General features: G+C 27.6%; 1 protein-coding gene across 1 annotated transcript; it reads left to right on the forward strand.

Annotated features, from left to right (window-relative positions):
* Positions 1-1,157: 1,157 nt before the first annotated feature.
* Phum_PHUM506550 (tripsin epsilon precursor, putative) lies at positions 1,158-2,572 on the forward strand (the record flags this gene model as incomplete). Its single annotated transcript, XM_002430934.1, has 4 exons — positions 1,158-1,242; positions 1,684-1,849; positions 1,935-2,196; positions 2,276-2,572. 4 exons carry the CDS (start codon positions 1,158-1,160, stop codon positions 2,570-2,572), a joined length of 810 nt encoding a protein of 269 aa, XP_002430979.1.
* Between the last annotated feature and the right edge of the window lie 10,019 nt (positions 2,573-12,591).

The raw sequence follows: 12,591 nt of genomic DNA on the forward strand, positions 1-12,591 counted from the left end.
AAAAATAGAAAAATACAAACAGAAAAGGACGTTGGGAATTTATTAAAAAAAAAAAAAAATTAATTAATTACTAATTTCCCCCGCCTCCCCTCCTCCCCACTCCCATAAAAAATAATTAGACATTTTTCTAAAAAACAACAACAGCGACAAAATAAATAATAATAATAATGATAAATTTTAACAACAACAACAGCAACAACAGCGAATAAAGGATTTAATAAATAAATAAACTTACTTGGATGTTTTTTAAATTAACGCGACACAATCAAAAATAAATAAAAATAAAATTTTATTATTATTATTATTATGTATATGTTTACGAAGACTTGTTGGAATTGTTTGTAATAATCGAAAAATGCCAACGACTGTAAATGAAGAACTGAACCGACGACTCACGAACGTACGAACGAACGGGCGAACGAGTCAAACATGTGGGTGATAATGATAAACAAATCAACCAAGTTCGCAAGCGCGCAAAAAAAAAAAAAAAAAAACGGGAAAGAAAATTTAAGGGAACGTTGAAAAGGTAAAGGAAGGAAGGAAGAGAGAAAGAAAGAAAGAAAATATCATCATCATCATCATCATCATCATCTTATTTTTTTCGTTTGAATAATTCCGTTTGTTTGTTTGTTTGTTTGTTTGTTATAACTTGAAAAAATTTTTTTTTCTTTATTACATATACTCAACAACAAACTTGTTAAGAATATCATTATGTTAATAATAATTTTAAATTATTCTCTCTCTCTCTCTCGTTTTCTCCAGCATCCGAATTTTTTTTTTTACTGATAACGATTCGGTGATAACGAGCGCGTCGGAACCCCCTCCTCCTCTCCCCCTCGGAAAAATTATCATTATTATTTTTTTTTTTTTTTACTTTAATGTCGAACATTAAAATTTTTAATTATTCAACAACAAAAAAGTTTAATATATAAAAAATTGTTTTGTTTGTCGCTTTCGTCGTCGTCGTCCTTGTTGTTGTTGTTGTTGTTGTTTGTAGTCACTTATCGAATGTAAAAAAAAATATATATACCCACGATACGAAAAATATTTTTAATCAAATACGAAAACAAACGGTTTGGTGGTATAAAAACCACATTTAAAAATTTTTTACTCTTTGTTTTTTTTTCATTTATAATTTATCTAATGAAACCTGAATAATGAGTCGTGGCAGCAGCAGCAGTAGCGGCAGTGGCAACAGACTTTACATTTTTATTTTTTCAACCGTTTTTTTATTATTTACACGTAAGTTAGAAAATTATTAACATTTTGTGCTATGTATTTTTTTCCTACAATTCATCATATTCGATTTTTTTTAAACGATCGATATATCGATCGATTCGATCAATCGAAAACGTTTATCATCATTATTATTATAACGGTCAAAAAGACGAAAAAAATTCTTTTTTTTTAAAATTTAAATACGATCGAATCCCGTCGTAATTTTTTAAATTATCAATTTTTTAAAAACCGGAAGTTGATTGAATTGTTTGTTTTTTCGTTTGTTGTTTCGAAATAATTTCCCCCCACTTTAATTATCATTATTATTATTTTCCACCATTTTGAAACTGAAAAATTTATTTATTTATTATTATTATTATTATTCGTCCGTGAGTTTTGTGTTTTTTTTCCCCCGCTCGTTTTAATTTATTTTTTATTGATTCTTCTGCCACGTTTTTATTACAGGTGTTGAGTCTCGTGGTGATTCGAATCATTTTGCATACATAACGGAACATCCGCATCAAGCTCAAATATCTTATTTCAGTTACATCGTTTGCGGGGGTTCAATTATCAGTAGTAAATTTGTTTTAACGGCTGCTTATTGCATATACAATTCGTATTTTCATAGGACGTATGTATCATTATCATTATCATGACGCGTCCATTCGATATAATAATAATAATAATTTTTTTCCTCTCTCCTTCCCCTCCGTTAGAGATGATCCAAAATATTATTCGGTTTTCGTCGGTTCCGACACACCGAACAGAGGTGATAAATATTTGATAAGCACTATGATAGCTCACGAGCATTACAGTACTAATAAATGGAATTGCATTGAAAACGATATCGGATTGATTAGAATAAGGGAAAGTATTATTTTTTCACCCAGCGTTCAACCTATAAAACTTGCAATGATACGACCTCCGACGGAAGAAACGGCTTGGATAACCGGATATGGAACTTACGAAACCGGAATCGTAAGTTTTTCCACTTCTTTAAATGAAAATGCGTCTGTGCGTGTGCGTTATAATAATAAAACTCGTTCGTTTGTTTTAGTTCACGCTACCATCGAAATTGAAAGCCATCCCATTGAAAATATTAAATATTTCGCAATGTAAAATGAAAAATACGAATACGTGTTATCCTCCCAGGAGTATCATATGTGCCGGATATTCCCGTAGAGAAAATACAACTTGTTTAGGTGATCCCGGAGGTCCGCTCACCGTTGATAATAAATTGGTAGGAGTTGCTAATTCCGGTGAAAATGGTTGTCCCGGTTATCATCCTGGAGATTATGCGAGCGTTTCTTATCATTGGAAGTGGATAAAAAATACGATGGAAACATACGATTAATCATTTTTATTATTTATTATATTTTTCTTCTTGTCCTCCTCCTCCTTCGAAATAAAAATTTTTCTTCTGCTCCTTCGAAATAAAATTTTTTTTCCGTTTCCTTTTCTCGTCATTTTATTATTAAAATGTTTATTGCATTTAAAAAAAAAAAAAAATTTTCCATTTGTTAATAACAATTAAATGTCGACGGTAATAAAAAACGATACAATAATAATAAACATTTAAAATAATTTTTAACGTTCGGGGGGGGGGGAATTCTGTCGTACAAATGCGTGACGACATTTTTTTTCCCCGAAAATTGATTATAACGCTGCGTGGGGGGCAAAACGTGAACTAGTTGAACGTTGGAAAATTTTCATTTTTCACCGCAACGACGACGACGACGACTTTTCATTTCCTTTATGAAAAACGTGATGGCGTATTTTCGCGTTTTATTTTCTACGGAGTTGTTAATTTTTTTTTTTTTCTATCCAGCAACCATCGAAATCCCTGGAAAACGTCGAAAAACGCTTTCCCTTCATTTAAGTTATATTCTTTTCAGTGAAACGGTAAACGCCCAAGGAAGGCGTCGCGCGTTCGTTTGTTTTTCCGTTAAATTTTCTTTTGTTTCAAAACATTTTATTTATTTATTTATTTTTTTCCCCCCGCTTCATTTTAAATAATTTTTATTTATTTTTTTTTAATTTTTAATTTTTTCATTCGTTATTATTATTATTATTATTATTTTTGAAAATTTTTATCCGCGTTCGGTATTTTGTGTCCGAGTCCGACCCTTTACGTACAAAACGTCATTTTAATGATTTTTCATTTTCACTTACGTGCGAAAAAACAAAAAAAAAAAAAAGGATTCATATCCGCCGCGTATATTATTATCGATAATACGACGACGACGACGACGACGACGACGACGTAAACGACGAACGGTGAACGTGTTTTAGGTGAAAAAGTGACGTTCGGTTTATGTGAAAAAAAACGACGGTAAAATTTTTTCTCTTTCTCTCTCTTTCTTATTTTTATATCCATATCTCACTCGTGTATTTAAAACAACGATCCCTATCCTTACTATCATCCCCCCACCACCACCACCACCACCACCGCCATCCCTATTATTATTATTATTATTATTAAAATAAAAGAAAAATAATGATGATCCTCGTGGTCGTGTAATTTTTTTGTGTGACGTAAATTACTACTACTGCGTAAAAAAAAAAAAAAAAAAAATGAAAACCTTTTCGTACACGCGACTTTTCCGACGCGACGCAAAATAAAATAAAAATTTATTCTACAAACGGAAATTAAATTAACGGATACAAATGTTAATCCACAGGGAGGTGGATCCACCGGGAGGAGGATCCACGGGGGGGTGGGTTGGGGGAATGGGAGTAAACGACAAAAACGTTAAATATTTCACCCATATTAAAACCGTAATAAAAACGTGGGAGCCTTTTCGAAATCGCGCATTATGATAATAATAATAATAATTAAGTCGACAGGTATGTCATGTTAAAATCGGGCGTGGTTAGTACTTAGATCCCTTAGGAACACCACGTGGTCGTCGACCTGAGGAACAACAGATTTTGTTATCACTAAAGTCCAGATCAGTAGTGAAAGAATTTACTATACAAAAAGCATTTATTCCTAAGGGATAACTGTTCAAACCTGGAATATATATTCCGACGTGACGAAATCACGTGATTACGAATGGAGAAACGTAATAATAATAATAATAATAATAATAATAATTCGCGAAAAACAAATTTCCTATTTTCCCTAAACCTAAACAAATTAATCCATAATAAACCTTAATCAATTTTTTTTTAAGGAAACAAATCTTCTACTGTTGTTTACGTTAAAATGTAAAATAAAAGCAACAAGACGAATAATCGTTAAAAGTGTCTGTTTGTTAATTATGTGAAAATGAAAACTTATTCGTAATAATATAAATAATTACTCGTAAGTGTCTTTTTATAAGTGGCTTCAACAACAGGGGGAGGAAACCCAAACAAAAACAAACCTGTTTGTTTATAATAGTACAAACACAAAAACAAACAAAAACCTCAAGGGGGACAACAAATAACAATACCTCACGGTAATTATTAATTATTATTATTATTATTTTAAATTTAAATAACCGAATGATTTTTTTTGTTAATAGTTAATGACACGTCAAATTTTACCAACATTAAAAAAAAAAAAAATTTTTTTAATATACGTTAAAAATATTACGTAACGTTTAAAAAGTCGTTAAAAAAATTTTTTTTTGCTTTTTTTTCCGCGAGGATTTAAAATAAAATTCACGCGTTTTGTTTTCTCCCCCCCCCCCCCGACAGCCATTTTCCAACAGCAGTCGAAAAAAAAATAAATAAATAATTTACGATAGAATACCCAAAAAAAAAAAAAAAAAAATCAGCACGAACGTGCTCCCGTTTGTTTGTTTGTTTTTTTTTGGGCGTGTCAGGATTGTTTCGAATTTTTTTTTTTTTGTGATTTTCGTCACGACAAAAATTGCCTTTTTTATTTAAAAAACCCGTCCGTTCGTCAGTGCCGTAAAAAGGAAATAACTCATTAAAATATTCGATTAAAAAAAAATTTCCTTACAATTCATCTCACTGACAGATTTTTAATCCCTTTGGTAATCTTTGAAAATTTTTCTTTAAAAAAAAAAAAAATCTTTAGCGAAATTTTGAAACTTTATATAAAATATTCAACGCGAGTAAAGAACCTTATCCTTTTTTCTTCCTGGAGAAAAAATTTCTCCAAAAAAAAGAAAAAAAAATTTTTTTTTTTTTTTTTGGAAAAAGAATAATAAAAACGAGAAAATTCTTTCTTTTGTTTCCCCTTCCTTCCCCCTCCATGATTTTTCTCATTTTAATTTTTATTAATCCTCTCACGCCTTCCTCTCCATTCTCCCCTCCCCTCCACCCCTCCCCTCTCCCGAAAAAGAACATAATAATAATTATTTACTAATTACCGTCCTCGAACAACGCAAACAAACGAAAATTTTAATTAATTTTTACATTAAAATTCACTTACCCCAAAAAAAATAATTTTCTTTTTTTTGTCGTGTCATTTGATTTTATTATATTCTAAATCCACGTATCGTTATTTATCCATCCATCCATCCATTCATTCATCCGAATTTTTTCTGAAATAAAAAAAAATTAAATTAAAATTAAATGAAATTTTTTTTTTGTCCTACCAAAACGAGTAAAATCTGATGATGAAAAGGTTTCCAAAGATTCAAAATTTGGAGATCAAATGAATTTCGCGATAAAACGCCTTTTAGTAAATATACTCAAATAATGACGTCACAATTCGCGAAATATGTCATTTATCATAAATAATAAACCTTAACATTGTAATAATAATCATTAAAGTTTGATATTATTTTTCTATTACAATTTCCCTTATTAAAAACCTTTTTCTGTCTCTCTCACGAAAAGGTTTCAAGGTTATTTTCATTTCTTTAAATAAAAAAGAGGGAGGGAGAGGAATGAGATCCCCAAGGACTTTTTTTTCGAAATTATCGGTTTATCGGTTAATTATTTCAAATCTTTAGAATTTTTTTTTTTTTTTTTTTTTTAAACCAAAAAGAAAATTAATATAAAATAAAATAAATTATTTACCTCTTTTTGTCATTTTTTTTTCGACTGAAACATTTTCATTCTAATTACACGTCGTAGAGATCAAATCGTGGGATTTGATAAATTTTTTTTTTTTGCAAAACGATGAAAATTTAATTTTTCCCATCAGCTTAAAATCCACCTAAAACAAAATTTAAAAAAAATTTTTATTATCGACGAATATTATCATTTTCGTCTGCTGCCACGATGACAACAACCACATCGAAATCAAACATAATTTAACTTTTTTTAAATATAAATAATAATAATAATAATAATCGGGAATGACAAAGATTTCAAACGTTACGTCTCCATTTTTTTTTTTTTTAACGATCGTCATAAACCGTCGGAAAACAAACAAACGTAATAATAATAATAATGATGATAATAAAGAAAACAAACAGTCGTGAAATGAAATTACCGAAATAATAATAATAATAATAATAATAAGGATGATAATAATAAATAAAACAGGGTAAAAATTTATTTTCAAATTTAATATACGTTAGGATTTTGTAAAAATCCATCATTTAAAAAAAAAAAATGATTAACGATTAAATTTTAATTGTAAATTTATCCACCCCCTCACCCTTCTACCCCCGACAAAAAATCTTTTTAAAAAATTTTTTTTTTTAATTGTTGTCGGGCATTAACAAGCCGCAAACATTTAAAAAAAAAAAAAAAAAAAAAAACAAACACTTATAATATAAAAAGCCCCGAGGGATAAAAATATTTTTAAAAAAAAAAAGTTTTTTAAACTTTTCGACCTTTTTTTATTACATTTTTAAAACGAAAAAGTTTTTTTTTTTTTTTTTTTTTTTTCTGTGTTTAAATAATGGAAGAATCCAAAAATAAAAAAAAGGAAAAAAGGAAAAAAGGAAAAAAAAGGAAAAAAAAAGAGAAAATCAATAAAGTTTGTTTCGTTTAAAAATTGTTAATTGACCGATGAACAGACACGAACAAACAAACGAAAATTTTTTTTTTTTTTTTTTTTTACGTATATTTAAAAAAATGTCATTTTTTTGTTTTTCGAAACTACAACAACAAACAAAAATAAAAATTGACAAGGTAAATCCACAAGTGAATCTTTTTACACGACAACAACAACAACAACAACAGATTCCAGGAAAAATTATTATTATTATTGTTTAACGTTGAATATTAAAAAAAAAAAATAATACCGGGGAAAAATGTCAGTCGCGTCGTATATCGATAATAATCGATCAATATCGATCGATAACGATACGGATAATTATTATTATTATTATTATTATACGTACGACAAACGAGAAAATGAAACAAACAAAAAAAAAAAAAATTTGCGATAAAAATAATTTTCCTTTTTTCCTTTTTGTTTTTTTTTTTTTATCGATAACGTTCCTTTGAAATTTTTTTTTTTTTAATTGGAAAAAAAGGTCGTGACGCTATTGAAAATCATTCTCGGAAATCGAACTTTCTTCTATTTCCACGACGATGAACAAAAATAAAAATAAAAAATAAAAAACTGAGAAAATTTATTATTATTATTATTATTATTATTATTTTTCAATTTTTAAACTCGTTGCAAATAATTTTAAAAAATGTTATCAACGCTCTGTTATCACTGTTATCTACGGTTTTCCATAATAATAATAATAATAATAATAACGTTTGAAACGAATCACAAAAGCGTGGAAAATAATTTAAATTTTTTTTTCATTTCACTCAAATTTTTAATATTCAATTTATTTATTTTCTATAAATTATTTCACCGCCATTTTGTTTACAAAAAAAAAAAAAAAGTAAAACTACTCGGCGTTGACTCGAAAAAATAATATCAATATCCGGTTTCGGTAAATGTACATTTTGTTATTGTCAATACTCTTTTAACAAAGACGCTTCGATAATGTTAATATTCTACTTCTTTATTATTATTATTATTATTATTATTATTATTATTATTTAAAAATGAAAAAAAAAGATGGCCGAACTCTTTAGAATTTACTTCGTATGAAAAACCTTTTTTTTTTTTTTTTAATAAATAACATAATTTTATTTATTCAATCACACAAATTGTATATATATATATATATATATTAATATATTTAAAATTTATGTTTGTTGTTTGTTTGTTTTCTACCTGTGAGTTTGTGCGTGTTTGTATGAGTTGTTGTTGGGTGAGTTTTTGAATGTCTGTTTGTATGTGATTTTTTGTTTATGTATGGGACTCTATGGATGTGTTGGTGAGGGTTGTAATAACCAAATACGAGTTGTGTGTGTATGTGTGTGTGTGTGAGTTTGTATGTGTTTGTGTTTGTATGTGATTGTTGATGTCTTTGTGTTTGCATGCGACTGTAGTAATAAGTAAATAAGAATGTGGCCGAGTGTATAGGTGTGTATGTGTGTGTGTGTGTTTGTATACAACTGTTATTGTAACTATGTGTGACTGCGTTTGAATGTGGCTGTTGTTGTATAAATTTGATTATTATTGTGTGTGGGCGTGTCTGTCCTTGTGTGTGCGTGTGTGTGTCTGTCTGTCTGTTTCTGTTTGTGTGTGTGTGTGTGTGTAAGCATGTGCGACTTTGCAAATACCGTGTGTTTGTAAACAAGCGTTATTGTAACTATGTGTGACTGTGTTTGTATGTATGCGACTGTCGTTATACAAATATGACCATCATACTGTGTGCGCGTGTACGCGTGTACAATTAAATTTGTAATCAGTACCGTAAATACCTCATTTGTATAAATTTGTATAAAAACAATATCAAATAATTTTAACATAATCACAAAGATTAAAAAAAATTTAAAAGCATTTATAATAAAAAATTAGTTTAAATTTAAAAATTACGAAAAAAAAAATTTCATTTTAATTATTTAAAATACGAATTAAATAATGATGGAAAATAAAAACAATGGAAAAATAAATGTATGAAATATAATGAAAAAGAGAGAGAGAGAGAGAGAGAAAAAGAGGAAACGTTAAAAGAAAAAGAAAGATAATGTCATTATGTGTGAACAATGGTAAAAAAAAGTTTAAGTTTTGACTAACTTATACATGAATAGATTTTGAATTTCAATTTTTTTTTTTTTTCCTTTTTTCCTTTTAAAAAAAAAGTTTTAAAAAAAAAAAAAAATTTATGTGAACATGTACAAAAGTACTTTTTTTCTCTTCCTCCAAATGAATAAAATAAATTAAATTACTCTATTTGAAACAATAATAATAATAATAATAATAATAATAATAAAATTTTCAGTTTGTTTAATATGTACATAAAAAAGAAAAATTTTTGACATTTAAATACATGACTGATAAAAAAAAAAAAAAAATTCATTTCAATTTCTTTCTTTTATGTAAAAATTAAATTTAAATTTAAAATTTTTTTATTTTTTCCCTCCATTTTCTCCCTCTCTCTCTCCCCCTCCCTCCTTTTTCTTTCTCTATGAAATCGATTTAAAAAAACATGGCAGACTTTTAACACAAACATAACCTAACCTGGTAAACATTAATTTTTTTAAAAAATTAAAATGGCGTCGTAAAATTTTAATAAATATGTTATCAATATCTACAAAGACAAAATCGTTATTGTTTGTCGGTCGTATATAATTACAATAGAGTCGGTGTGAAAGAACAACAACAACAACAACAAACGATTAAATTTAAATAAATTTTGTAGACAAAAACAAAAGAATTTGTTTGTTTTAAACCACAAATAAATTAAGGGATTCGATATCGTGTTTGATTGAGAAAAATCTTTTGGGTTTGTTAAATATTATGTTTTATGTTTGTGATTGTGTTGTCGTATGTTTCGGCCCTCCGATTTAGTTTATTGTTGAAAAAATTACGACTCGGCGTTTAGCTGGAGCCTCCTAAAACTCCTGAAAGAGGAAAGTGTTCGCCTTGTCTTTCTCCAAAAGTCGGAAACTTGGGTTTGTACTTGTCGTAACGTGTTGTTGTGCGCAACATCTATCCCGAAGGATGAGAGAATGCAAATGATTCAACCATGTTTGGAACACCTTTCGAGAAGTCAAATAAGAGATTCGGGTACCAAGAATCCCGACGGCTCCCTGTGAGAAGGTTTTTTCTTCTATCATTCTTGCGGTGATCCCAAACATCGTTTCCCGTCGATCCCTCCTTCTTCCACGTCGTTCTACTCTACATTTATTCCCGTTTGGATAAAGTACCGAATCTTATCGCTCCCACGTATCCCGTAAAATCTTTTTCATCCCATCTTTTATTTTAATTCCACAATGTTTGCGTACTTTAGTACCCCTCTAGTAGGTGTTTGGCACCTGAAGCTTTTCCATCATCACAATCGGATCAATTTTGAAAATTGTTATCATAAAAATCATTTAACAAACAACAAACAACAAAATATTTATTTCCGTTTTCGAAGGAAAACTCATCATAAAGCGGCCATTACAATAAAAACAAAAATAATAAATTTCAGGTTTCAAAGGTTTTTTTACGAAAAGGTCATCGTTGAGGACACGCGCGCACACACACACACAAACGAATGAAAAATTTATTTTGTTTTTCAAATTGAAAAAAAAGGAAAAAAAGGTTTTCGAAAAGGTTTTTGTTTTTCAATACCATACCGAAGCCTTTTTTTCGATTTAAATGAAGCCAATTTTTTTTTTTTTTAAAGTTAAATTTAAAAACAAAAACAAACAAAAAATGACGTCATCATCGTTTGATTTTTTCCTTTTTTTTAAAATTAAAATTCGTTATTAGCTTATACGGAAATTTCGTTCAGACATTTTATTACTCTTTCACAACCACCACCACCACCGCCGCCATCTTTTTTTTTTCGACCACCCCATTACGTAATTTTTATCATTTCCGTTACTTTTTTTTTTTTTTATAATTCTTATCAAAAAATGAATTTCACTTACTTGGCAAATGATGAATTTTTTTTTCCAAAAATTTTTTTTCCATTCTCCTTCCCCTTCCGCTTACACCACCACCATCTCCGCCATATTTTTTTTCCACATCTTCTTCTTCTTCTTTCTCCATCATCAATCTTTTATATTTTTTTTTTTTTTTTTAAACTAAAATAAAGAGAGAAAAAAAAATTATTATTTATTTTATTTTATTTTTTTTGATTTCATTCCAGTTTTTTTTTTGTTTTTTTCTCCAGCGAAAATAATAATAATAATAATAAAAATCGGTCATTTTCTAAAACTTTTCTTTTTTTCTGTCTTTTTTTTCTTTTTTATTTCCAATTTTTCTTTTTCTTTTTATTTATTTTTTCGCTTTTATATTTTTCGTAATTAAAAATTTTCATTTCTATCATGATGATGATGACGTTTTAAAGTTTTCCCTTGAAAATTCATTTTATCGTCGGGAAAAGTTAAACAAAATAATAATAATAATAATAATAATAATAATAATAATAATAATAATAATAATAATAATAATAATAATAACATGTTGTTGCGTCAAATATTAAATTTTTATAGATGTGAGAAAACGAGAAAATATATAATAAATTTTCGTTGGGAAATTTATATTGTATCTATTTATTTAAAATCATATCGTTGTAAGTAATATTTATTATAAAACTTTTATCATTATTATTATTATTAATTATTATTATTATTATTATTATTATTATTATTATTATTATTATTATTATTCACAATTGTGTACGCACGCACATACGCATCCCTAAAAAATTATATTTTTCCCACCGAATTACCCAAAATAAAACTAAAAAAAAAAAGTTTCTTGTTTTCGTTTCGTTAAAAAAAAAAAAAAAAAAACATTTTATTATAAAAATTCGAATCGGATTTGTTTGTTTGTTTGTTTGTTCGTTCGTTCGTTTGTTTGTTTTTTTTTTTTTACATCTCATCTCAGTGAGTTTCGTATTGTATTGTTTTTTTTTTTTTATTTCAATTTTTCAAAAAAAAAAAAAAAAAAAAGGAAAATTGAGTTCATGCAAAATAACCCCTGAATTCTTTTTAGGGAAAAAAAATCATAATAATAATAAATTTTTTCTTTAAAAAAAAAAAAAAAAAAAAAAAAAAAATTTCCACGGAAACGTCAAATGATTAATAATAATAATAATAATAATAATAATAATAATAATAATAATAATAATAATAATAATAATATTAATATATAAACCGATGGAAAAAACTGTCTGTCAAACGAAAAAAGAAATTTTCAACGATGGGGAAGAAACGGGTGGAGGGGAGGGAGGGATGGTGGGGGGGGGGTAAAAAAAAGAAATAATAACGAGAATAATAATAATAATAATTACGACAATAATTTTATTATTAGTTTTCCGACAGGAATTTTTTTTATATTTTAAAATTCTTTTTCCTTCTTTTTCTCCTTCCCCTTCTCTTTCTCCTTATTATTATTATTATCATTATTATTATTATTATTGTTATTATTATTAAAAAATATATAAT

The sequence above is a fragment of the Pediculus humanus genome, genomic scaffold, assembly GCF_000006295.1.
Source record: "Pediculus humanus corporis 1103172108278 genomic scaffold, whole genome shotgun sequence".
Lineage (NCBI taxonomy): Eukaryota > Metazoa > Arthropoda > Insecta > Psocodea > Pediculidae > Pediculus > Pediculus humanus.